Source organism: Talpa occidentalis, unplaced genomic scaffold, assembly GCF_014898055.3.
Source record: "Talpa occidentalis isolate TD23 unplaced genomic scaffold, MPIMG_talOcc4v2.1, whole genome shotgun sequence".
Taxonomy (NCBI): Eukaryota; Metazoa; Chordata; class Mammalia; order Eulipotyphla; family Talpidae; genus Talpa; species Talpa occidentalis.
The window spans coordinates 106752050-106777287 of record NW_026555331.1 but is presented as its reverse complement, the minus strand read 5'-3'; the positions used below and the strand labels follow the sequence as shown (position 1 = coordinate 106777287).

The window sequence follows — 25238 nt, the reverse complement described above, 5'->3', positions numbered from 1 at the left end:
ATAAACTAAAATGAAGACAGAGAAGATGGAGAAATTAGAAATACACCAATTTCATCCTTGCTAATAAAATACTGTGTTAAAACATAAGGATTAAGGGCCTCCCCGGTGGCGCAGCGGTTGAGCGCTGGGTTGCGAAGCTGCCCGCGCCTCTGCACGCCGGTTTGATCCCCGGCTGGTCCCCGGCCACCGGAGGAGGGTCCCACATGGCGCGCAGACCTCTCCTGCCGCCCGCTGCTCCCCTCAGCAGTGTACTTCGGTCCTTCTGCCTGTTCTGCTCCCCGCTCTGGTGAATTCTCTCACCCTCCCGCGCTTCTCACTGTATCCAGTGCTAGTATAAATAAAAAATAAATCTTAAAAAAAAAAACACACACACATAAGAATTAAGATTATTATAAGGTAATCTCTAAAATTACAGTTCCTCCTAATTAAAAAAAACATACTGAACAAAGAAAAACTGACCACTAAGTAAAATGTGTTCAAAAAGTCATAAAAATAAAAGTATGGTAGGGCCTCCCCTGGTGGCGCAGCGGTTGAGCGCTGGGCTGCGAGGCTGCCCGCAGCCTCTGCAGCGCCGATTCGTTCCCCCGCCGCAGGCAAGGGTCCCACCAAAAAAAAAAAAAAAAAAAAAAAAAGGTTGGTATAAAATAACAACTAAAATTAGCCATATTGATAAAAGAAAATGGGCAAGACCAACACATTTAAAAAAAAAGGATTAGCTACCAAAGAAAATTTAACTCTGCATTGCATACAGGAAGCATATATGAACAAAAAGATTCAGGAAAAATGAAAATAAAGAGAAAATATTTATCAAGCAAATGCAAACTAAAAGAACTACAAAGTGAACATCAGACAAGGTCCAATGTAGTGCAAAAAGCATTCTTTTAAAGAACACATAGGACCCTACAGAAAACTAAAATATGCAATTTGCACCTGTTACAATTATGAAGAACATATTCACAGTGCCAAATAGCATAGCATCAACATTTACAAAGCAAAAAAAGTATGGGCAATACAGATGAAAATGGAAACCCCATAGCAGTTAGGAGACTTTATTCACAAGAGTCCATGACAAATAAAGTAAATTAAAAAAGGTGGTTATGAAAGACCTTCACATTGGATATGAGAACAGAACATTAACCCCAAATGACCACATATTAAACCACAAAGGAAATCTTAATAAATGATCACAACACATTAAAACTGAAAAAAAAAAAAAAAAAAACAAAAAAACAGCACAAGGCAGGGGATAGGGAGGAGCCCCTAATCTGGGAATTTAAAAACACTCAAATAACTTTTGAATTAAAAAAAAGGATGTCTCCTCAAATACAGAATATCTAAACAGAAAAAGCAACAATGATAAAAACACCACATATCAAAATCTATGGAAGAACTAAAAAACCTTCAGAACAAATTTCATACCCTTTCACACTTATGCTGAAATAAGAAAGATGGAGAAAAGGATGAAGAAAAATAAATGAATACTCCCAACTCAGCAAACCAGGAAAAGCACATCAAATAAAAAGTAAAAGAAATGGAAGAAATGACTTAAACAAAAATATGTTAGCAAAGTGGTGTCTTAGAATTCTCTTGACAGTCATAATGTCATTGTTTTCCCATTTTTTCCCTTAATTTGTATTATGTATCTCTAGAGGTGACATTCAAACACACATATATCCCTGACCACGCAAGGCTTCAAGGACTACATCTTACAGACATATTCATGCACATATAAAAATCAGTGAGAATTTAAATATCCATCAATAAGGAACTGGTTATTAAATTAAGGTTTATCCATCTATGAATATAAAGTTATTCCAAGAAACAGTGAAAATCATTTGCAATTGTTTCCAGGATATTATTATGGGGAAAAAAAAAAACAAAACCCTTAACATTCACAACTGTCTACAGCATAGTATTATTGTGTGAAATGTGTGTGTGGGGCTAGCTTTATCTCCGCATTTAAATCTCTCTCCAAGGAGCACAGAAACTGGGAAGGGTAACAGAGAATGTATGAGGGAAAGTCCACTGGTTATCTTTATAGCTCTCTTTGCTTTGGAAACATATTACCTACCCAAAAATAAAATTAAAATTAAGAAAAGAAAAAAGGGGAATGAACAAAGATGGCAAGTAAATGAAAGTAAAAAAAAAAAAAAAAAAACAGAGACAATTCTCCATGGGCATCTGTTGCTTCTGAATGTTTAACACTATCTTTTCAATTATCTTTGTAGAGTAAACAGCCTTCAGAAGATATAGTGTCCCTCTCTAGTGCAGAGCAGACCTGCCTACTACCCATGATAAAACATTCAGGGTCCCTAAACTCACAGTTCCTCTTCTATAATGCAACTCACTCAGGGTACAGCTTATCACTTGGCTTTCTTCCTATAGCCTTGTAGGAACTGATACATTGGCATAAGAAAATGCTGATATTCTTGCTAAAGGCTATCATAATGAGTAATAATACTAAAAAAAAAGTCCTTTGAATTTTTTTCCCCTCAGAACCCACAAAAGAGTGGCAAGCTAACATATTAGTTTGCAAGCAGGGTGCAATCTCAGACCTATTAGTTTTTGAAAAACATAAATGAAAATAATAGATAAAACATAAGACTGGTATACTGTGTGTATATATATATATATATATATATAGAAACTCAGAAGAAAAATGTGTGACAAATATTTATGCAAATCATATAGCTATGAAATGTATACAGCCAAAATAAACAAGAATATTGTCTAGTACAGTGTTAATGAGGATAAATACTGGAAGAGCTAGAAGTATGGCGAGCACAAAAACAAGAATATAAATTTTGAAATCTCCTCCCTAAAAGAATTTTAAGCAATATGCAGATAAAATGAGATAAAGAAACAATGATGTTGGCTGCAGGGATAGGAAACCTTGAGTCCTTTATATCACAATAAATGGGAATGTTAAAACTAAAAAAATAAATTCAAAGAAATACATGATTTGCCTCTTAGGAGATTAAGTTTCTAGGTTAAACTTTTACTCTTCTGTATTGATTTACTGGATGACTGATGGACTTAGATATAATTATTTTATACTGAGTTGGTTTCCAATATCATATAGTATTAATTTTGTTGCTCAAATTGTTTACTAGAAGCTTTTTCAAATTAGCTTCTGTATCACTTTGACATGCCATCATAATTTCAGTTTTGAGGGCTTCCTTTCTTTCACATGCCACAAGATGCTCTATACTCTTCTTTATGCTTTTATTCCACAGAATTGGTTCCCTGAGAACTGGTCCTGGTTGGTTTTGTTTTTATTTTTTTTATTTCAGAGAATGGTGTTTAAAAACAAAGACTACTGGATGTTAAAGACTTTTTAAATTATAAAAAGATCTCTCACACCAAAAGGAATTAACAAGGAAAGGTCTGTGAATTGAGGTGAATACTAGGGGACAGAATTTATAAAAGCATTAAGATAAAAGGAGACCCAACAATAATCTAGATTCTAAGATTGGTATAGTAAAAAAATGAACAAATCATAAAGAAACAAATCATAAATACAAGTATTTGGATGGCAAAGGAGGAGGACTATCTGGGATATTTTTATTGCTTTTATTGTTGTATTACCTTAATCCACTACTAATACCTAAGAGTTAAATACAACTCCTCCAAAAGGGAGACTCATTGTGCTATTACTGCCTTCCTTGAAACCAAACCAGTCAGTGGCTGGGAACATACTTCTGAGGCAAATCTGGGGCAGCATTCTTAATTGTCAGGGCCAAGATGACTTAAAGGAGAAAACACATTTTTAAAAAGTTATAGGATAGGGCCTCCCCGGTGGCGCAGCGGTTGAACGCTGGGTTGCAAAGCTGCCCGCGGCCTCTGCGGCGCCGGTTTGATCCCCGGCTGCTCCCCGGCCACCGGAGGAGAATCCCACATGGCGCGCAGACCTCTCCTGCCGCCCGCTGCTCCCCTCAGCAGTGTACTTCGGTCCTTCTGCCTGCTCTGCTCCCCTCTCTGGCTCTGGTGAATTCTCTCACCCTCCCGCGCTTCTGACTGTACCCAGTGCATGTATAAACAAAACAAACAAACAAACAAATAAATAAATAAAAACATGCCTCTATTAAAAAAAAAAAAAAAGTTATAGGATAAATATCAATGGAAAATTATTCACAAACCATTTCTTTAATTGTCCTAACTTGGTTTCTGTAAAACAGCACTGCAATGAACATAGGTGTGCATATTTTCCTGCTAATTAGTGTTTTTGTATTTTTCAGATTCCTACAAGTGGAACTGCTAGATTATGCGGTAGATATACTATTAAAGTTTGAAGAAATCTCATACTGTTTCCCATAGTAGACATTCCTACTAACAGTTTTTAAGGGCTCATATTTCTCTACACTCTTGTCAACACTTGTTTCTGGTTTTGACATAGGCCATTATCACAGGTGTGAAGTATATCTCATTGTAGTTTTGATTGGCATTTCCCTAACAATAAGTAATGATGAGCATTGTTTCATGTGCTTGTTGGCACCCATCTATATAGCTCTTCTTTGGAAAAGTGTGTATTTAGCTCTTCAGTCCATTTTTAGGTGGGTGATTTGTTTTGTTGCCATTGAGTTTTATGAGCTTTTTTTCAGATGTCAGATAGTAGCCCAATGTTGAATATAAGATGTACAAATACTTTCCCCCCCATTCATAAAAAGTATTTTGGTTTTTATAACAGCTTCTTTTGCTGTACAGTAACTTTCATGGGGGTGGGGGGGTTGATGCAGTCACATTTGTTTAATTTTGCTTTTGTTTCCCATGCTTTAGGAGTTGGGTCCACATTGACATCACTGAAGACAATGTTGGGGAATGTCTTGCCTATGTTTTCTTCTACATATTTTACATTTCAGGTCTTACTTCTAAGTCTTTAATTCAATTTGATTTAATTTTTGTTCTGGTTTGAGATAGTGGTCTAATTTCATTCTTCTGCATGTGTCTGTCCAGTTTATCTAACACATTTGTTGAAGAGTCATTTTAGATTCTTAACTGTACATAAGCATAGGTTTATTTCTAGGTTCTCAATTTTAATCCATTGATCATACTATTTTGATTACTATAGCTTATAGTATAATTTGAAGTCTAGGAACATAATGTCTCCATAATGTCTCCATTCTTTATTTTTGTGAGGACTGCTTTGCCTGTTGTTCATTCCAATTTCAGTAACATTTGTTCTATTTCCTTAAAGCACACCATAGAAATTTTGTCAGGGATGGCACTAAATGTTTATATGCTTTGGGTATGAAGGCTGTTTTAACAATGTAAATACTTCCAATCCATGAGCATGGGATACCTTTCCATTTCTTTATGCCTTCTATTTCTTTTAATAATGTCCTACAAGTTTTCATTGTACATGTTTTTCACCTTTGTTAAGTTTAAAATGGGATGGTTTTCTTGATTTATTTTACTCTTCTCCTTCATTGTTTACATATATAAGTGCAACAGATTTTTGTACGCTGATTTTGTAGCTTGCCACTTTACTGCACTCATTTACTGCTTCTAATACTCTTTAGTGGAGTCCTTTGGGTTTTTTATTTATATTGTCATATGATCTGCAAATAGTGATAGTTTTATTTCTCTTGCCTAATTGCTCTAACTAGAACTTCTATGGTGAACAGCTTTTCAGCATTGAGTATGATGCTAAATGTGGGCTTGCCATATATGTCCTTTATCATGTTGAGGTATGTTCCTTCTATTCCCACTTTATTAAGAGTTTTTATTGCAAACAGATATTCAATCTTGTCAAATCCTTTCTCTGGGTCTTTTCATATGATGATGATTTTTATCTTTCCCTTTTTTGATGTGTTAAATTGCACTGAGTTGCTTACATGGAGCATCCCTGCATTCCTGGAATAAACTGCACTTGGTCACATGTATGATCCTTTTAATGTATTAATGAATTATGACTGTTAAGATTTTGTTGAGGATTTTTTCATCTATGTTCATCAGGGATATTAGTCTATAGTTTGTGATACCTTTATTTGCTTTTGGTATCAGGGTAATGTTACAAACTTAGAAGGTGCAATTTGCCCTATGTTATAATATCTGTTACAGATCCAAGAGTTTTGTATTTGTCTGTTCGACTTCTTACTTATTGTTAGGACAAAACAGCTACTTTGAAGCTTCTTACATACTGAACTAGAAACTGTATGGAAACATTTTCCATCGCTCTTTTCTCTATCACTGTAATTTCCTCATAGTCATCATATACTTCATATACTTCAAATTCTCCTTAAAGCTCCATCTATTCTGCTTAACCCACTTACTGACATTTTTAATGTTTAGAATTCTAAAGAGTTCTACTTGAATCTTATTTAAAATGTCTCTTATTTATTTTGTTTCCTCCTATCATCATTATAATTTTAGTGATCTGAAAATAAAGATATTTATAGTTGTTTCTAAAGTTCTTAGGGTGGTAATTCTAGTCATATCTGCTATCACTCCTTAGACACTTTGAATAGTTCTTTCCAAATTCACTGTTAACAGAGATTATTTTTCTACATGTGTGTTTTTGAATAGTTTTGCTGACCTCTTCTGGGCTATTATCTACCTTGAAATTTCGATAATACAGTATAAAGGATTTGATACTTGCTATTACCTTTAACTTTAGTACAAAAATCACTTCAATGCCGCCCCACAATTAATGTTCAAGAAGTCATTTATAATACAATTAGAAACTCACATTTAAGTTAAAACTCAACCACAGAGACCATAATGCAACTAAATCAACAAGAAGATGTCAAATTAAGTAATAGAAATCACAGAAGACAAGGTTCACACAAATGCAGGCAATGATAATTCCCTCTTTTTAAATTCTGGTTGTTGGCAAGTTTTCTTTAACCTCAATTATAAGAGATGTGACAATTTCAGAAATCATACAGAATTCAAAATGATTAAAATAGGGGGAAAATTTAAAATCAAGAAAAAGTAGTATGTAAGGCAGAAAGCAAGTTTATAACTTAAAAGGACAACAACCTGGAAGCCCCAACAGTAGCTACAGAGAAACAAAATATGTTCTGTCCTAAAAATATGCTTCATGAGCAATGAGATCATTATTGAATAGAATATTATTTGTGCACATTAGAATCAAGACACTAATTTCCTCCCGCAATGTATCTTCAACATTTGGAAGAATATATTTTTTCACAGACAGTACATAAGTTCGGATCCTTTTTCCTCACTTTCATTGTAGAACAAATTCCTTTCCAATTCATTCATTCTTTAAATATGTTAAACAGAGTATTGGTCACATTCTGCTCTGTTCATAGAATCAGTCTTCTTTCAGATGATTCTGAAAAACTCTGCTTTGATTCACTGTGTTGTTTATATTAACTCTCAGCAGACAAACTTAGCTCAAGTTTGAGTGAGCACATGCACACTCAAAGTACCCAGTACAAATAAAACAAAGATTTCTTAAACATAAATTTATTGCTTTCAATCACAGAAGTCTAAGATAAAAACTGAACTTAATATGATGCCAAAAATGCTATTATCCAGTGTAAAGACAAATACAACCAAGGCTAAAATGTTCTGCAACATTTTAGAAGGTAAAGAAAAAGAAAACAGATACAGACTCTAAACTAAAATTCACCAGGTTCACATACTACAAAACTATTTAAATTATTAGGTCCACAAACTTGTGAAAAGCTGACATCTATGAAGCCATTTTAAAATGAAACAGGGGGGCCTCCCCGGTGGCGCAGCGGTTGAGCGCTGGGTTGCGAAGCTGCCCGCAGCCTCTGCAGCGCCGGTTCAATCCCCGGCTGCTCCCCGGCCACCAGAGGAGGGTCCCACATGGCGCGCAGACCTCTCCTGCCGCCCGCTGCTCCCCTCAGCAGTGTACTTCGGTCCTTCTGCCTGCTCTGCTCCCCACTCTGGCTCTGGTGAATTCTCTCACCCTCCTGTGCTTCTGACTGTACCCAGTGCTTGTATAAATAAATAAATAAATCTTTAAAAAAAATAATAATAATAAATAAAATAAAATAAAATAAAATGAAACAGGGGAGTCATTACAGAGAAACTACATTACTTATCTTTTTTGAAATGGAACAAAGACCCTTGGGTTCAGCCAAAAGCAAATGTTTTAAGAACAATCAGGTATGGACTTTTGGCCAATGAATAGAATCAGTCAGTTCCCCTTTCATCCTTCCTAAAGAATCAGTAACCAATTATTTATAGCTGTTAAGGGGACCCCTTAACATAGCCAAGAACAGTTTAAGCATAGTCACACTAACCAACTCTTTTCTTCAACCTCATCTTCACTTCTTCATACTTTATCTTTTTCTCTTCCTCCCATAAAAAGGTTTGATAACTTTGTCCCTCTAAGTTTCCTACCTGAGTCTGTGTATCAAGGATTGCAATTTTTTGATCCCATACAAACGTACTTTGCCTTTTTAACTGCTTCCTGAATTTTGAGGTTGACAAACTAAACAATAAAATACATGAAAGAAAAGAGATATGAAACAGGAAGTCCCTAACTCTGAGTCTGAGCTTCCAACTAGCCAATCAATTTTCTTCTTCAGTTACTAGGACTTAGATATTTGGATATATTACAGATTAAAAAAAAAATTAAGAAAAGATAACAAAGGAAGTTGTGGGCTAGTCTGGAAACCAAATCAACATTTAGAGTACCATCTCTATATGAATTTGAAACCCCAAACACTAACTTGAATTCAAATTTTTGGAATTCATCCTATTTTAGAGTTTGTCTATAAATATATATTGCCTGACAACAAGCCCAACTATTCTCTTTGTTAACTATGAATGTTTACAGACAATTAAATGACTATACATTCAATAAATACATTTCAAAATTTCAGGTCTAGCTGCTTTATGAATAACTGCAAAAGGTACTAGTTAATAAGCACTATATATACTAAATGAAATTTTCTTGAATATTAACACTATTTCAAATCCAAATCTCTCTGATGCACATGTCTTTCTGGGAATCACTTTTCAGTAATTCAAATATGAAGTTCTGAGGATTCCAGCTGACTAAACAGATTCTATTTCAGACATTCTTTGACTCACCTTGTTCAGGCATTAAAGAAGTCAGTTTTCACACAGACTCTGAGATAGATGAGATTTTGGGGACTGAAGGGTGACAGAATAGGTGATGCAAAATAAGGCTCTTTGGCATATGGCATATGGCCTCATCAAAATATTAAGAACAGAATCACTTTGGTATGTGAATGATTTCGAGCTGAGGTCAACAGAGGCCCTGCAGGCTCATGAGAAAATTTTACCACTCTCTAATAACCTAGAAGAATGAAACTTTGGGGGTATTGCCCAGAATTTTGAAGTTTTACCAGAAATAATTTTTCTAACAGAGAAAGTTATCTATATGGCAAACACCTAATTACTAAGCATCTGGTCTTTTTTCTGTGAGTTACCTTCTCCCCCTGTAGGTCCTCTCTAAGTGAAGGCCCATTCTTTGGTTTCAGGATATATAGCCTCATTTTGCCCCACAGGTTTTATGATTCCAATCTTTATAGATTTCCCATAAATATGTAATTAAATTTGGTTTTCTTCTCCCACTAATCTAATGTTACTTTGCTCAAGCAGTCCTAGCCAAAGAAGAATGGGGTAATTTTCTCTTCTGTCCCAGAACAGACACAAGGGAAGCTCTGAAAACAATAGAAGCTGCCCTTTTGTAAGTGAAACTGACAGTTACAAAGGCACTGTAAGGGTATTTCCATCTCTGTATCTGGAAGAAAAGGATGATTCTAAATCACAAGAGAATCTTAAAAAAATCTTACTTTTCCTGGTAACCTCCCACAACTGGCTTCCCTTCCCACCCTTTTTCTTTAGTCAAATCTCCACCAGAGTGAGTCTGAAGTACCTCAGAGAGCAAGAGTCCTAAATCAAGTTGCAAAAACAACTACTCAACGCATTCATTTCAATGTTAAATTCTGTATCTCTTAACATTTTTGTAATCTGAGGAGAAATCAGACTGTTAAGTAAATTTTACACTGGTTAATCTTCAATTAATCAATAAATCTTTGCTCAGAAATCATTGACTATTAGTAAGGTTGTAGGCTCCATATGTTTCACTGCCATATACCTAAGTTCTTACTGCAATACCTTATATTCAATACGTGCTCAGAAGACATTTCTTAGATGCTCAGAAGACAAATGTAAAATGAAGCCAATCTTTCAATTTCAAATCCAATTCTAATTTCCTTTCTAATTCATTCTATTCCAAACCAATTTTACATTTGAAACATGTGAAATTTCTCATCAGCTTTGAAGTTTGTTTTTCTATTCATAAAATGTCAGAACACTTTTCCTTTTTTCTTTATTCTACTTTTTAAAGTCAGGTATCAACTATTTGGGTTTTTTTCCACATTTATTTCAAAATGTACTGATACTACACTGAAAAATCTGTCAGTGGTAAAACTGTTTTTCTACTTCAGTTACAGGGGCAGGGGGAATAAAAACATCATTGGGGAGATGTAGAGATAAACTATTAACAAAGGTGAACAAAATTCACAATGGCTAAAACATGTATGAGGCAAGCATATTAGGACAAGTTCACTAAAGCAAAGTAATTCATAGCAGGGAAAAGTAAAGAGGGTTGGTGAAAAGCCATATAGATTTTTTTTTTAAAATACTCATGAAAAAGCAAGTGGGGAGCAGTAATAAAACAAAATTATGTAATTATCACATCAAGACCCTTAATAAGATAAACAAAATTGGTTGGGTCTCAAGGATGCTGACATTCAAAATGACACTGACATTCAAAAGGATGGATTTGCTCACATCAAATGTGTCTGATGGAAGCATGAGGGTCACCTCTCACAAACTATGTGTGAAGAAATGATGACTCTTGAGAATCTGTACTTCATTAATCCAGAGAAAGGGGGTATTTCAAATAGGAAAGTAGAGAGGGTCAGGATCATGGGAAAAGAAAGCCCTTCTGAAGGTGATGGTGGGGGTGTCAATGTGCTAGGCCCTCTGTGTCCCTGTCCTCCTACCTCAGTGGGTCAAGTCAGAGAGGCCAGGGAAGGGGCAGGTAGAAGGTAATTGGGAAGAAGGGCCAGGCATGGATGGGTGTTCATAATGTAAAAGATGTGGCAGCACCCAGATGACCCCACCGTCCCTACTCTAAGTCAAATTTGCTTATTATTATGTCAACAGCCACTGAGGAACTGGCCCCCAAAGACAACCAGAAATGTTGATACAGTTATTCTTCTAGGTTCAGTTTTTCACATTAGTATTTATAGAATAGCCTGTGTTCACTTTTGGTGTGGTATACCGTTGAACACAGGTGCTCCAAGTCACATATCCCCAATACCTGGTGGCTCACAGAATGTAAAATTCCACCTGATGAAATGCCCTAACAAGACTGTTTGGTCATTATTTAAGATAATTTCTATCTTCTACCCGGATTATCTTGAAGAGGCTCTGCAGAATGTTTGAGAAGTTTCCCTTTGGTCCCATTATATACAGGGGGTAGGGAGTAAGGGGTGGAATAGGTGGGAGGATGGTCACAGTGTGCAGAGGAAGCAAAATAGGAGGGGAATGGAGGATAAATTTTTTTTAAAAAAATGAGTGAAGCAATAAGGACGTCCGTTTTTCGAAGAACTGAAAATGAGAAAAGAATATTCACTCAAACAGGCAATAAGGACAGTTTCAGTGGGCAATGATAGCAGTTGGTTGGCCCCAGGAAGAACTGTCCTTTCTTTAGTACTGGCATCCCATACCAAGTATGAAAATATACATAGTATAAGGCAGTCCCTGAGCTTGGTCTCTTGTTGCAGGTGGGAACATACATTCTTTTGACCGAGCTTTCCTTATGTTCCACCATTTTATATTGATTTCATGGAACTGAAATCTCAGCCTCTTTTATCTTCGCTATATCTTCATTCTCAAAAGTGACAAAGCCAAACCCTCTGTACCTGTCTTTCATCATATCAAACATCAGCACTGTATTCTCCACCTTGCCAAACTGTTCAAAATATTGCTTCACAACTTTCACTACTGTTTGACAGATCATCTGCCTACCAAAAATTTCTTTGTTCTTGTGGCCAAACTGAGTTGTGTTTTGACAAGGACATGCTATCTGGGGGGCAAACATCTTGAAATCTAACATGGTGGAGCTGACCCCTAATACTTAATCTATACTTTTGGGTCTTCAGAAGTTTAGAAACCAAGGCCCCTGAAAAATTTTTTAGCAGGATCTCTCATGGCCATACGTTCTCTAAATTCTCCAAATTTATTATAATAGTCTCTAAGGCAATCTGGAGAAGTCTGTCGACTCAGTCAACCAAAAAACATTTTACTCGTCAGCACTGGCTGAGCTGCCTTTACTCCCGTTTGCCTCTGTATCTGAGCATGAACAGCCAAAAAACCTGAGTCCCACAGCAATGGGAGCAGAGCAGCAGCCAGCTCTGATTCTTGAGATCTCTAGCTCCTTCCTAACACTCCTCTCCTTCCTCTTCTGAATCACTCTGCAAGCTGCTGAGCTATGGCAGTGGCTTCTCAAAGGGTTCTGAATATCTGGAAATTTGGGTCACAAAAGAATGGCACAGCCAAAATAACAGACCAAACAACCAGTTAGTTTAGGGCATGCAGGCCATTTCTCACTTTTTAAATTTTATTTAAAATATGAAATTCATAAAATCTAAGGTAAATATATTATTGTTAAACACTGCACTTACCATTATAGGTTATTCTTGGCTTTGTTAAACACATCACAAGATGCAAGTCCATTTCATCCGAGGGTACAAATTTTGAGCACACAGGGCACTTAAAACCTAGAAAGTAAAAGAGACTCAAGTTACTTAATTATTCTGAATATCCAACTATTTTTCTTTAAAAAGTATGTAAGACCAAGAGCATTCAAATTTCAGTATTACACTTACAGTAATATACTACTTATGTTGAAACTCAAGTTCAAAAAGAATTTGTGACTATATGTGACTTAAATTATTTTATGAAACCGTCCTGTCTTCAAATAAACAAGTTCAAATGAGGGGAGTTTGGTTCAATACAAAATCCCCATATCTTTTCCTAATATATGGGTCCAATCATTCTCTCCCTTCTGTCTGGTTTCTTATATTAACCTGACTCATGATTTTGTTATAATATCTTTCTATGTTTCCTAACTTTCCCAACTTGGTACGGTACAATTTGAGTCACAGAGTTATTTTACAGCTAAATAGTACCTTAGAAAACATCACACCATTTATAAATTTATCTGATGATAAAAGTAAAGTCCTTCAAAATAGCAAAATCAGATCTAGAATTTAATTCTTGACGTCTACTACAGTGATTTTTCTGCCACACCATGCTACTAAACCCACAATACAAATAGAAAATTGCATCAAACAAACATGGCAGATTTCTCAGTCAACTATGACATGTTAATATTAGCTAGTTTCCTACAATATTCAATTTGTATTTAGCATTAGTCAAAGTCCTCTTTAAAAATACACTGATGTACTGAAGGATAGAATGTTATGTATTTAGCACCATCCTGCCTCTCACTTAGGAAGGGGGACTGTCCCACTGGGGGCTCTTTGTTCCTTGCTATTTCTCTAATGCCCCAATGCTCCCTCCCCAACATTCAAAAGCTGCTTGAGCAGAGATGAAAACCTGATCCAAGAGAGTAATTTGTATTTTGGATAGGGACAATGAACCAAAAGAACTTTGAAGAAGACAGTAGCAAATGAGAGACAAGAAAATGGAAGAATAACAGAACTGAGGAAACAGTCATCCCAAGAGTCTGTAAACAAGTTTGTACTATGTAATTCTCAAATAACTCTGCAATCTATAGCTCCACTGACTTTCCAAGACTTTTCACAATGGTGAAACATAAGTTTAAAATCTAGGACTGAAAAACAGATTCCAAGGCCACCAACCCATGACACACAGTTAAATAACTACTACACCAGGAGAATGGTGCTTACTCTGGAGAAAAGAACCAGAACAGATTCAGACTTAACGGTATCAGACACAGTAATGTAAAGGCAAGAAAACAGGAAACAAATAAAGATCTACATATTTAAATAGATCCTTCCCTCAACCTTCTTTTCTTCTGTCAACACCCATATATTTGTAGTCTTCTCTCAAACCAAAAGTTCTCACAGAAAGCTATAGTCTTACACATATAGCTTCCAGACAACCTTTCAGGGCCTCTTTGATGAACAAGATGCAGTAAAAGAATTCTGCATGGTTAAAATACACTAGAAATAAATTCAGAAGAATGAACTTATTTACAACAAACAAAAGGCCAATATTGTTAATAAAGAATTCTTAGCAGAGGAAAACCAAATACTTGTTAGAAAAAAAGTCTGAAGTTTTAAACAGTTCACCAAAAGGAAAAAAAAAAGGTAATGTAAATAACTCTTACACAAATGAAAAACTGCTATGTCAGAAGAACTTTTCTTGCAAATTCTGTATATATCTTTACAATAATTTTAATGGGTTTTAGGAGGGAGGAGAAAAACATTTTACTAGAGGTCCACATTGTTCTTTGTGTGCAGTGTTTTTTCTCCTTAGGCTCTACATTATCTCTATATTAGAACATTACTCAGGGTCTCCCTGGTGGCATAGGGGTTAAGTCTCAGCGCTATTACAGCTGCAGCCCAAGTTCAATGCCCAACCAGGTCCCCAGTGAAACAAAAATCACATACACAAATAGAGGACTCCTGGAGGATGACAGAGTAGGAAGCTTTAGGAATCTGTCTCACTTAAACAATAACTGCAATGGAGGAATCTATCTGATGTAACTGTTTTAGAACCCTGGAGTCTATTAAAGGCTGTCAACTTCCAAGGGAAAAGCTGGATGGTATACTGCATTAGTTTCACACAATTTCAGCTCTTAGTGCAGGTGCAACTACCCTTCCCTTAACTCCAGTCACAGAGGAGGTGGTTTGTGTATGAGTTCTTGAGTAGCCTGCAGGACCCAGGGTAGACACAAAGGACTCACTCCTGGAAGGATCCATACTGATTGCTACTTCTGACAAAGGAGATTCAAAGACAAGGGTAGTCATTGTTTGTACCTCACCCCATTGTGGTAAGCCCTTCCCAGTAAGGTTGAAGTGACTTCAAGGGGACTTAACAGGTCTGCACTCTTCATCCATTTCATTTTTCTCTTTTTCCCCTTCTGGGAGTCAGACACCAAAGACCAGGACATTAAAAACCAACTACACATGTAGGGAAAATTAGAAAGTGACTATGCATGCCCAGAGAAAAACTCAGGAAACATCTGAGAAGAACTTAAGTTTATATTTTAAGCTGATAGAAGATGAGTGCAACTTACCAAAAAAAAAAAAAAGAAAGAAAAATATCCCAGCAAATCCCCTGGGGGAAAGAGAATTTGATCTCCAGAGTTACCACATTATTAGATTCAAAAGACAGGCTTTTAAGGCTTTGTTTAGTACATCTTCCATCAGGGTCTTTTTCCTAAGGATAGTTTCTGTTGATTACTTTTTATCTTTAGTGGTTAAAGACAGGCCAATGGAAATAATCTAAGAAATAGAAAGAAATATACATAATCCCTAAGTATATTTCTGCCAAAGATTGTAGAAACGTGAAAAGCACCTAAATGACATGTGACACCAACAAATAAGTCACAATACACATTGTGGAGGCAGAGAGAGAATGGGCAGAGAGATCACTTGAAGAAATAATGACTTAATAAGAATGGCACATATCAAAAAAACAAGCAACAACAAATGCTGGTGAGGCTGTAGTGAAAAAGGAATTCTCCTATACTGCTGGTGGGAGTGCAAATTGGTCCAACCACTATGGAAAGCTGTCTGGAGGTTCCTCAGTCTACTAAAAATGGAGCTACCATATGACCTGGCAATTCCACTCCTAGGGATCTACCCAAAGGACACAAAAACATTGATTCAAAAGAACAATCTGTACCCATATGTTTACTGCAGCACTATTTACAATAGGTAAAACCTGGAAACCACCCAAATGCCCAAAAATAGATGACTGGATCAAGAAGATGTGGCATATATACACAATGGAATATTATTCCGCAATCAATAAACATGCCATTCGCAGCAATATGGATGGAGCTAGAAGGAATTATATTCAGTGAAATAAGCCAGAAGGAAAAAGAAAAATATCAGATGGTTTCACTTATAGCAGGAATACAGGAGAACCCAATAAGGTATCTGTGTAAAAAAATAATAACAGTACAAAACAAAACAAAGCAAAAACAGGTAATTATAAATCAGAGACATATGCAGGGGAGGAGGAGGGAGAGGTACCAGAGGGAGGGAGGGAGGGAAGAGCTCAAGGGACTGAGGTGATGGTGCACGGGTGCACTGGTGAAAGAAACTCTATGGGGACTACACCTGAGGGGGTGGGGGGTAAGCAAATATTGTTTAAAAATGAACAATGATGTAAAAAATTTAAAAAATTAATATAAAAAATAATGTCTTAAAATTTCTCAAATTTGATAAAGACTAGAATATAAACATCAAAAAAACTAATTCCACGAAAGATAAACTCAAAGAGACCCACATCAATACACATTATAATCAAACTTTCAGAAGACAAAGACAATCTTGAAAGAATCAAGAGTGAAGCAAATCATCACATATAAGGCATCCTCAATAAGGATAAAAGCAGATTTCTCATGAGGCACTATCCTTATACACACAAGTGCTTAACAGAAAAAACTCAACTGAGAGTCCCATATCTACCAATAATTCTGTCAAAAATGAAGGCGAAATCAGGAAACTTCCAGGCAAACAAATACAGAGTGAGTTTGTACCACTAAGTCTGAAAAATAATGCATACGTTATACTAACTGTGGTGCAAGAAATTTACATCTTCAAATATACAGACTTAAGATCCAACCAAGAGATGAATCAAAATAGAGAAGTCAGGAATAGAGGTATGGTTTAAAATACACATATATACACACATATAAAATAAGTATATACTTATATATTACACATATATCTATTAGCCACAGCTTGTCTATTATTTTGATTCACCTCTGAAAATATATACAGACATTGGTAATATTAATGGAAGAAATAAGAATAAATAAGAGTAAACAGCTGTAGAAATTATCACAATAATATATATTATATATAATTATATTATATATATAATTCAAATATCAACAATGTGAAAATGATACAACTAACAAAAATTGAGGTGGGAATGACATGATCCTGTTAATAAATGAAAAGGACAAGGAAACTGATGGGAGAGAAAGAACAACAGAGACAAGCTAGATCACCGTTCCTTAAAAAGCAAAGAACATGTAGAGAGATACCGAAACATTCCCTCTTTTCTATATTAAGACCCTTAGATTTGTCACCCCTTTTCCAGGAACCCTTCTCTAAATACTCCATCTCAAAGCAGATTTAACTATTTACTCCGTTAATATTTTTGCTGTACTTTGATGATACTTCCAGTATTTCAGTGTAGCACATGACACATGTGTCTACTTAATTATGTCTATCATTCTTACGAGCTTTAGTGGTCGAAAACATAGACTTTGAAGTAAAAAAGATCTGGATACAAACCCCCAGTTCTACTACATACAAACCATGTGACCCTATGGAAGACATTTAAGACCTCCAGGAGTGATTTCTTTCCTATAAAACATTGATAACATCATTTACATACTGGCAATCTGGGAGGATGAAAGATTGTAATAAGGTAGCAACAGTGCCTGACACATAGTAGGTAGTTAGTAAATAGTGCCTGTTACTTCATTGTTCCTTTTTCAACTTGCAGACAATTCACTTGTTTAAGTTCTTAAATTAGTACAGTTCTAAAATGACATTCCTTTAATGATAAGGTCCTGAATCCTATGACCAAAGGTAATGGTCATGTAATAAATGACCATTTATTTCAAGTTACTTTAGATAGTAAATACCATAAGCACCAGTAAATGTGAATACCTTATACTCTTTCACTGCTAATGACTAAGCAAAGATTCTTTTTTCTATTTCCTAATCCTATTTAGTCAATAATTTGTGTACTTGTTTCACTGATCACACACAAAAAGAGACTGATCCTAATAACACCGATCAGCAGGAAAAATAAAGGTGAGTTTTTTACTTTGTTGTTTTTTTTTTTTTTTGAATGATGAAAAATTGGTCCCACAATCAGTCAGAATCTGTTCAGCAAGCCAGAAGATGAAAGTTAACAGGCCCTATTATATGATTTACATATCTAAACTGTCATTTTGCAACTGCAAATAAGTCATCTAAATGCACTTGTCTAGCTATGAGCTTCTGATTGCTATAAACAAAAGAAGGATCACACTGGTTAAACTATCCTCTCAACCACTACCAGAGTCAAAACAGAAAGAACAGAAAGATAACCTGTGCTGGCTTCTGCTGAGATACAACAGGACTCTTCCATTCAACCAAATATGCTCCCCAGATGTTGTCAACCTCCTATTACACACACTGATTATCAATATTCTCTACCCAAAGCTAGCACACAAAGTTTCCCCAAAATCCAAACTATTCCTCTACACTTTCCGTTAAAGCTCTATTCCTTCAGCTCTCATGAGGTTGATTAAGCAACCTACAAGAAAATGGCCAATAAGCCTAAATCTCGAAGTGTATGATATGAAAATATGACCAACAATATGATAAATGATAGTGTAAGGTGTTCAGGATATTTTTACAGCAGATGAATTCCATACGCTATGCCAGACTCCTCAGGTAATACAAAACAGTAGCTGCCGTCTCCTATCTTCAATCGTGGAACTGAGGCCCCAGACTCTTGGTTTAAACTGCTCACTTAAAGAGAATAGTAGTCTAAGTGCAAAGAAAGCAAAGTGAGACAACTCAGCTCTTTGATTGCTAAACTATCAAGGTTTCCACCATAACAACACAGTTCTTGATTATCTTTAACATTAACGTCCTCTACACACTCAATGTTCCCCTATATTAGGCTTTTCATGTCATGTCTATTTTCCTAATACAAATTTGGTGTAGCCAACTTAACCTTTTCCTCCAATAGAATATACCCGCTCATACTTCTATATCTTTGCTTTTAAGCCAATATGCCTTACTTTTGTCTTATTAAAAGTCTATTTCCAGTCCATTAAACATAAATCAATCCTAACTATCTCAATGAAATCTTTTAAAAGAAATTAAAACCATTAAGTTCCTTCTCTGTCCTTCCAATTCATTTTATTGATAATACTATTTTGGTATATATCATCATGTATAACATTCTTTATGTAGATTTTATCTCCCAAGTTGGTTATCTGTGGTGCAGGAATTTACATTTTCTGTGTAGTCTATTCAACCACCCTGTGCCAACATCTAAAGTAAGACTCAAGACCCCATAAATATCTAAATGCATGCAAGAATGAATTGTAGAGTTGGCTTGAGTTTTATAGGGGCAGAGTCACAATTAAAGGCAACTTAGGTAATTCTAATTACTGGTGACTCTAACTGCAGTTACTAAGGTTCTAAGTAGGCATTACTGCAGGAATGAACTTTTTTTTCCCCCAAACTAAGTCTCAAAGGTAAAAGTAATAAAAAAATAAAAAGAGGTAAAACATATCAATAAAAAAACATTAATAAATCAACTTCCATAGCAAAATTTTATGGAATATGTTCACCAAAAGGTCTGCAGTCTAAAATGAGGAGAAAGACATGTTATTTGCCTGCAGGTTTGACAAATGTAATATCATCTGTTATGAAAAATTCCCTAGAAAATATAAGTTAACTTACCTATTTAACCACAGGCAGGATCAGCTGTGGACTACCTATCCTCTAAACCTCATGGTGTTCTAATAGGGAAGTCATCTCCTTTAAGAGAAAAGACGCTCAAGAAGCCAAAGGTAAACACCTTTATCAACTACTTAATAAGGGACAAGCAATCAACAAAACTAAAATGTCAGGATAGTAAACGCTCTAACAATACAATATAGCAGAATACATTTTAACTTTGCTCAAAAACCATACTGCACCGCAGTAAATATCTAAACATCATCAAAAGCTATCCTTGACGAACCTGCAAAACTAACACCAGTGTAAACAGGTCCTCAAATAATGTCATTTTGTTCAACATTTCATTAAAACACAGCCAAAGGGGTAAATATCAATTGCTGGCCAGGGTCACAATCTGAATAATTCTTTAGTATGATTAAGTGGCTTGTGTCTTATTTAGAAGTTTGGCGATGTTTTGTGACTATAAATATGCTGAAGGAACATAACTCACTTATATCAATTGGCCTCTGATAAAATTGATTTTACAAGTTGTTTCAACTAAGAGCTCAGATTCCTAGAACCTATGATTACGTGAGGACTTACTATACATTAACTTGCATAACAGACGTTTTGAAAAGCCACAGTATATGTCAGGATCATATTTTAAGTCCACTAGGGAAAGTCATTTTCTACCAATTTGTGACAAATCTCACTTTATTCATTTTTTATATATGAACTTTGTAAAACAACTCTCTTGAATGTGAATGGAGAAAGTAAATGAATGAATCAATTTTAAGAGAAAATTATGATCTATTTTTTTGAGGTACCAAAGTCATTTGTATGCCTATTATGACAGTATACACTCAAATACTGGAATGAATGGAAGGTTATTCAAAAAAGTGTTATTTTTTCATGTCAGATCATGAGCACACTGAAATGGTTCATAAAATGTTTTACAAAGGTTCTTTAAATATGCTCTGAAAGTTTCTTTTCCCTCTTTTGGTTCCCGATTTAAAAAAATATATAAAATTTAATGGATCAGAGATTTTTAAATGCTTTACAATAGGTATACCTAACAATGTCCTCAATGTTCCTTAAATAGTACTTCTTCATGTTCATTATATTTCTACACAATTTAGGGACAACTTTATCAGAATGTCAATGAGTCCTCAGGGAACATCTACTCTGATCTCTTTTCACAAATAAGAAAACCAAGAAAAGTAAAAATTTTGCCACATCATAAAACAAGTCAGCAATGAAATAGGGCTTTTTTCATCACACTCTACAGACCACTCATCTACCAGATTTCCTTCATACCATTTACAACCAATTCCTTCATACCATTTACAATCAATTACAACCATTTGCAACCAAACAAAAAATTCGTAGCATCTTATACATAAAAATAGTCTAACTGTCCAACCATTATAGTGTTTCTCAATACTGCTCTGGTTAGAATGTGTGTCTTTCCTTCCCTCTCACCTCCTACCCCCAGTCTGCACATTGAAAACCTAATGTCCAAGGTGATGGTATTATGAGATGGGGCCTGTGGGAGGTCATAAGGTTATGAGCTTGGATGGGATAAGGGTCCATATAAGAGACTCCAGACAGTTCCCTAACATGTTTCTGCCATGTCAGGAGACAGAGAAGTCTGCAACCAGAAAGAGGGCTCTCACCTGACCATGCTGGCACCCTGATCTCCAGAATTTCTGTTGTTTATCATCTACCTTCTCTCTAGTACTTAGTTTTGGATGCCTGAAGGGGCTAAGGAACTAGTCAAATTTCTAAAATTACCTCCAGGAATGCAGAGGCTACATTACTCTTGACACTTAGGGATCGTTCACTTATTTTAGTAATGAACTTGTTTCCATTAGTGAAGGATAAAAACTACTTACATCCTTTTATCTATATTCTGGTCATTCTGTAGCCTGCTTTACTATTCTGCTCCTCCAATGGAGGTAGGGTGCCATTTTGAGGTTCACTGATAACAGATATTCAACATATTGGATTTTACAAGACTAATTAGTTGTACTTAAGCCAGTGATCCTCTAGTTCTTGTTCTATTATTGGCATACTGTCTGATATTTTAAATTAAGGATACCTTGTTTATATTACTTCAGGGATCTTATTGCCCCCCCCCTTATGACCTCCCACAAGCCCCATCTCATAATACCATCACCTTGGACATTAGGTTTTCAATGTACGGACTGGGGGTAGGAGGTGAGAGGAAAGGAAAGACACACATTCTAACCAGAGCAGTATTGAGAAACATTTTTGGAACAGAGTTTCAACAGTAGTCAGAGTCTCTTTGTTTATTTTCATAAATAGGACAATAGGCTCTGCTCTGTAATTTTTTCTCAGTTGGGGGTTGAGAGTGTGGGCAGAAGACAGAAAAATGGCATTTGCTATGAGAATTCATACCTTATATAGAGAAATGTACCTCTGATTCACAGCTTCTCATTCAAGACAGTTTAGCTGTGCAATGGCTATTGGCCTATGGGTCATATGTAGTACCACAATAAATGTTATCTTTGTCATAGCCCTAGATTAATACAGAAGACAAAAAAAGAGGAAAAGACATTTAAGCTTCTACAGATTTCATAATTATTACACTGAACTGTAACTGCTCAATAACTGTTTGTTGTTTACCTTAAAGCAAAACACGAAAAATTTGCCCTGCCCATAGCTAAATTTCTCAACAAGTTCAATGTCCAAAATCGAAACATCTAAATACACACTTTTCTAATTCTCTTGAATTGCAGAAAAAAATAGCACCAAACCCTGATAATAAGTTCCAGACACTGAGCACCAACTTGGGTAGAGTCCTCATGGTTTATAATTGGTTTATAATTATCATGGTTTACAATTATCACAGGTCTCAGTTCAGGTTCTACCTGTAAGATATATAGATATATAGATATTGGATTACTATATATATATAGAGAGAGAGAGAGAGAGAGAAAGAGAGAGAGATCCTACCTTATATATATTTGTTGTCTTACTATGTTTTGAGTTATTAAAGACTATTTACTAAAGGTTTAGCTGAATTTCACTGAATATCTTAAGTCTCTTTAAAATGTAAATAAGGGCCTCCCCGTTGGCTCAGTGGTTGAGCGCTGGGCCCGCGGCCTCTGCAGCGCCGGTTCAATCCCTGGTTCGATCCCCGGCAGCTACCCGGCCACTGGAGGAGGGTCCCACATAGTGCGCAGACCTCTCCTGCTGCCTGCTGCTCCCCTCAGCACTGTACTTCAGTCCTTCTGCCTGTTCTGCTCCCCGCTCTGGCTCTGGTGAGTTCTCTCACCCTCCCGGGCTTCTGACTGTACCCAGTGCTTGTATAAATAAATAAATAAATCTTAAAAAAAATTTAAAAAGTAAAAAAAAAAAATAGAGTATTTCACTTTAAAAAAATAAAAAAAATAAAATGTAAATAAAACAAAATTACTGCTTTTAATATTAGTAACCAAATTTCATCACTTAAATTTTATTCAAGAACTACAGTTATCCTTTTTAAAAAATTGTTGAGATGATGCTGCTGTAGATGTTTTAGAGGTAGACGTTCAAATCTGTGCAAATTCATGTTCTCACACAGTGCCCACCACAAAAGCACCTGAAATCTTCCATCATAGTCCATTTAGCCCCTACCCACTTTAATCTGACCTTTCCACCTTCCTCTCCTGGTAGCCTCATTTCTACTATCAGATTCTAAGAGTTTGCTTTGGTTTGTTTTTATCAGTTCCTTTGCTTTGTTTTTTACATTCCGCATGAGTTAAATCATCTGATGATTTTTCTATCTCCTTCTGACTTACTGTAATTAACATATACCCTTCATTTTCATCCATGCAGTTGCATGTGTTTCATCCTTTTTATAGCTGAGTAATATTCCATTCTGTATGTACACGTACACACACACACACACATCACATCTACTTAATCTACTTGTGTATCCTTGGGCATTTAGGCTGTTTCCATACCTTGGCTACCGTAAATAATTGCACTTAACACAAGAGTGCAAATGTTTTTCCGTCCTTCAGGTAGAGTCTAAGGATTGAAACTGCTGGATCATTAGTACATCTGTTTTTAAAATTTTCAGAAATGTCCATGTTTTCCATAGGAGCCAGACCAGCCTACATTCCACCAACAGCAAAGGAGGGGTTACTTTTTCTTCACACACTTCCCAACACTTGTCGTTCCTATTCTTGATACAGTCTCACAGGTGCAAGGTAGTATCTCATTTTGGTTTTGATTTGCATTTCTCTGACACTAGCTGATGATAGAGCTACTGTTTATGTGCCAGTCGGCCATTTGTATGTATTCTTTGGAGAAATGTCTATTTAACTCTTTCTGCCCATTTTTTTGATTGGGCTGTATTCTTTTTGTTGAGTTCTATGAGTTCTCTGTAGACCTTGGGTATGAACCCTTTGTTGGATACGTGATGTGTAAATATTTTTTCCCATTAGGGTGTCTTTTTGCTTAAATGATAATTTTGTTCATTGTGCAGATGTAGCCCTATATGTTTATTTCCCTTGCCACTGCACAATCAAGTCTCCAAAGACATCCATCACTGAAGCAAATGTCACGGTGATATTTGCCTATGTTTTTTCTATGTATTTTATGGCTTCTTATATCACATCCAAGTCTTCAATCCACTTTGAATGTATTTGTGTATGGTGTGATACAGTGGTCTAGTTTCAACTTGTTGCATGTAGGCTGTCCAATATTCCGAACACAATTTGTTGAACAGACTTTCCTCTCTCCATTGTATGTTCTTAGCTTCACTGTAATAAATTAACTGTCCAAATAAACATGGCCTATTTGTGGGCTCTCAATTCTATTTCACTGACGTGTTTATTTTTATTCCAGTACCAAGCTTTTTTGATTACTGTTGCTTTCTAATATAATTTCAAATCTGGGCACATAGCACCTCCATTCTTTTCTTGTCTCAGACTTACTTTGCTTATTCACGGTGTATTATGGAGTCATACAAATTTCAGCCATGTTCTACTTCCTTAAAGAAAGCCATTGGAATTTTGATAGGAACTGAATTAAATCTGTATATTGCTTTGGGTAAGATGGTCATTCTTACAATGCAAGAACAAACAATATCTTTCATTGTTTTGTATCTTACTTCTTTTAACTATGTCTTAAGGTTTTCATTGCACAGGTCATTCATATCCATTGTTTATTCCTCCTAGGTACTTAGTTCTTTTTGATGTGATTATAAATGAGATTGTTATGTTTCCCTTGTTTGCAATAAGGAATGAAGCCAACTTTTGTAATTTTGTAACCTTTCACTTTACTGATTTATTGTTTCTAAAAAGTTCTTTAGAGTTTTCTATGTATATTGTCAAAAAATATATTGGTAAAAAGTGATAGTTCTACTCTTTCCTAACTTGTTTTCCTTTTATATCTTTCTCTTGCCTAACTGCTCTAGTTAGAACTTCCAATACTATGTTGAAAAGCAGTGGTGAAATTGGACATCCCTGTCTTTTACCTGATCATAGAGGAAAATCTCAGTTTCTCACCATAAAGTATGACTAACTGTGGGTTTGTCATATCTGGCCTTTACTA

General features: G+C 35.7%; 1 protein-coding gene across 1 annotated transcript in view; it reads right to left on the bottom strand.

The window, feature by feature from the left end:
* The window catches only part of ZNRF2 (zinc and ring finger 2), an 81735-nt gene that overhangs the window by 23402 nt on the left and 33095 nt on the right, over positions 1 to 25238 (bottom strand). Inside the window, 1 exon segment of the mRNA XM_037509803.2 lies at positions 12669 to 12764. Within this exon segment, the coding sequence (XP_037365700.1) occupies positions 12669 to 12764 (96 nt within the window).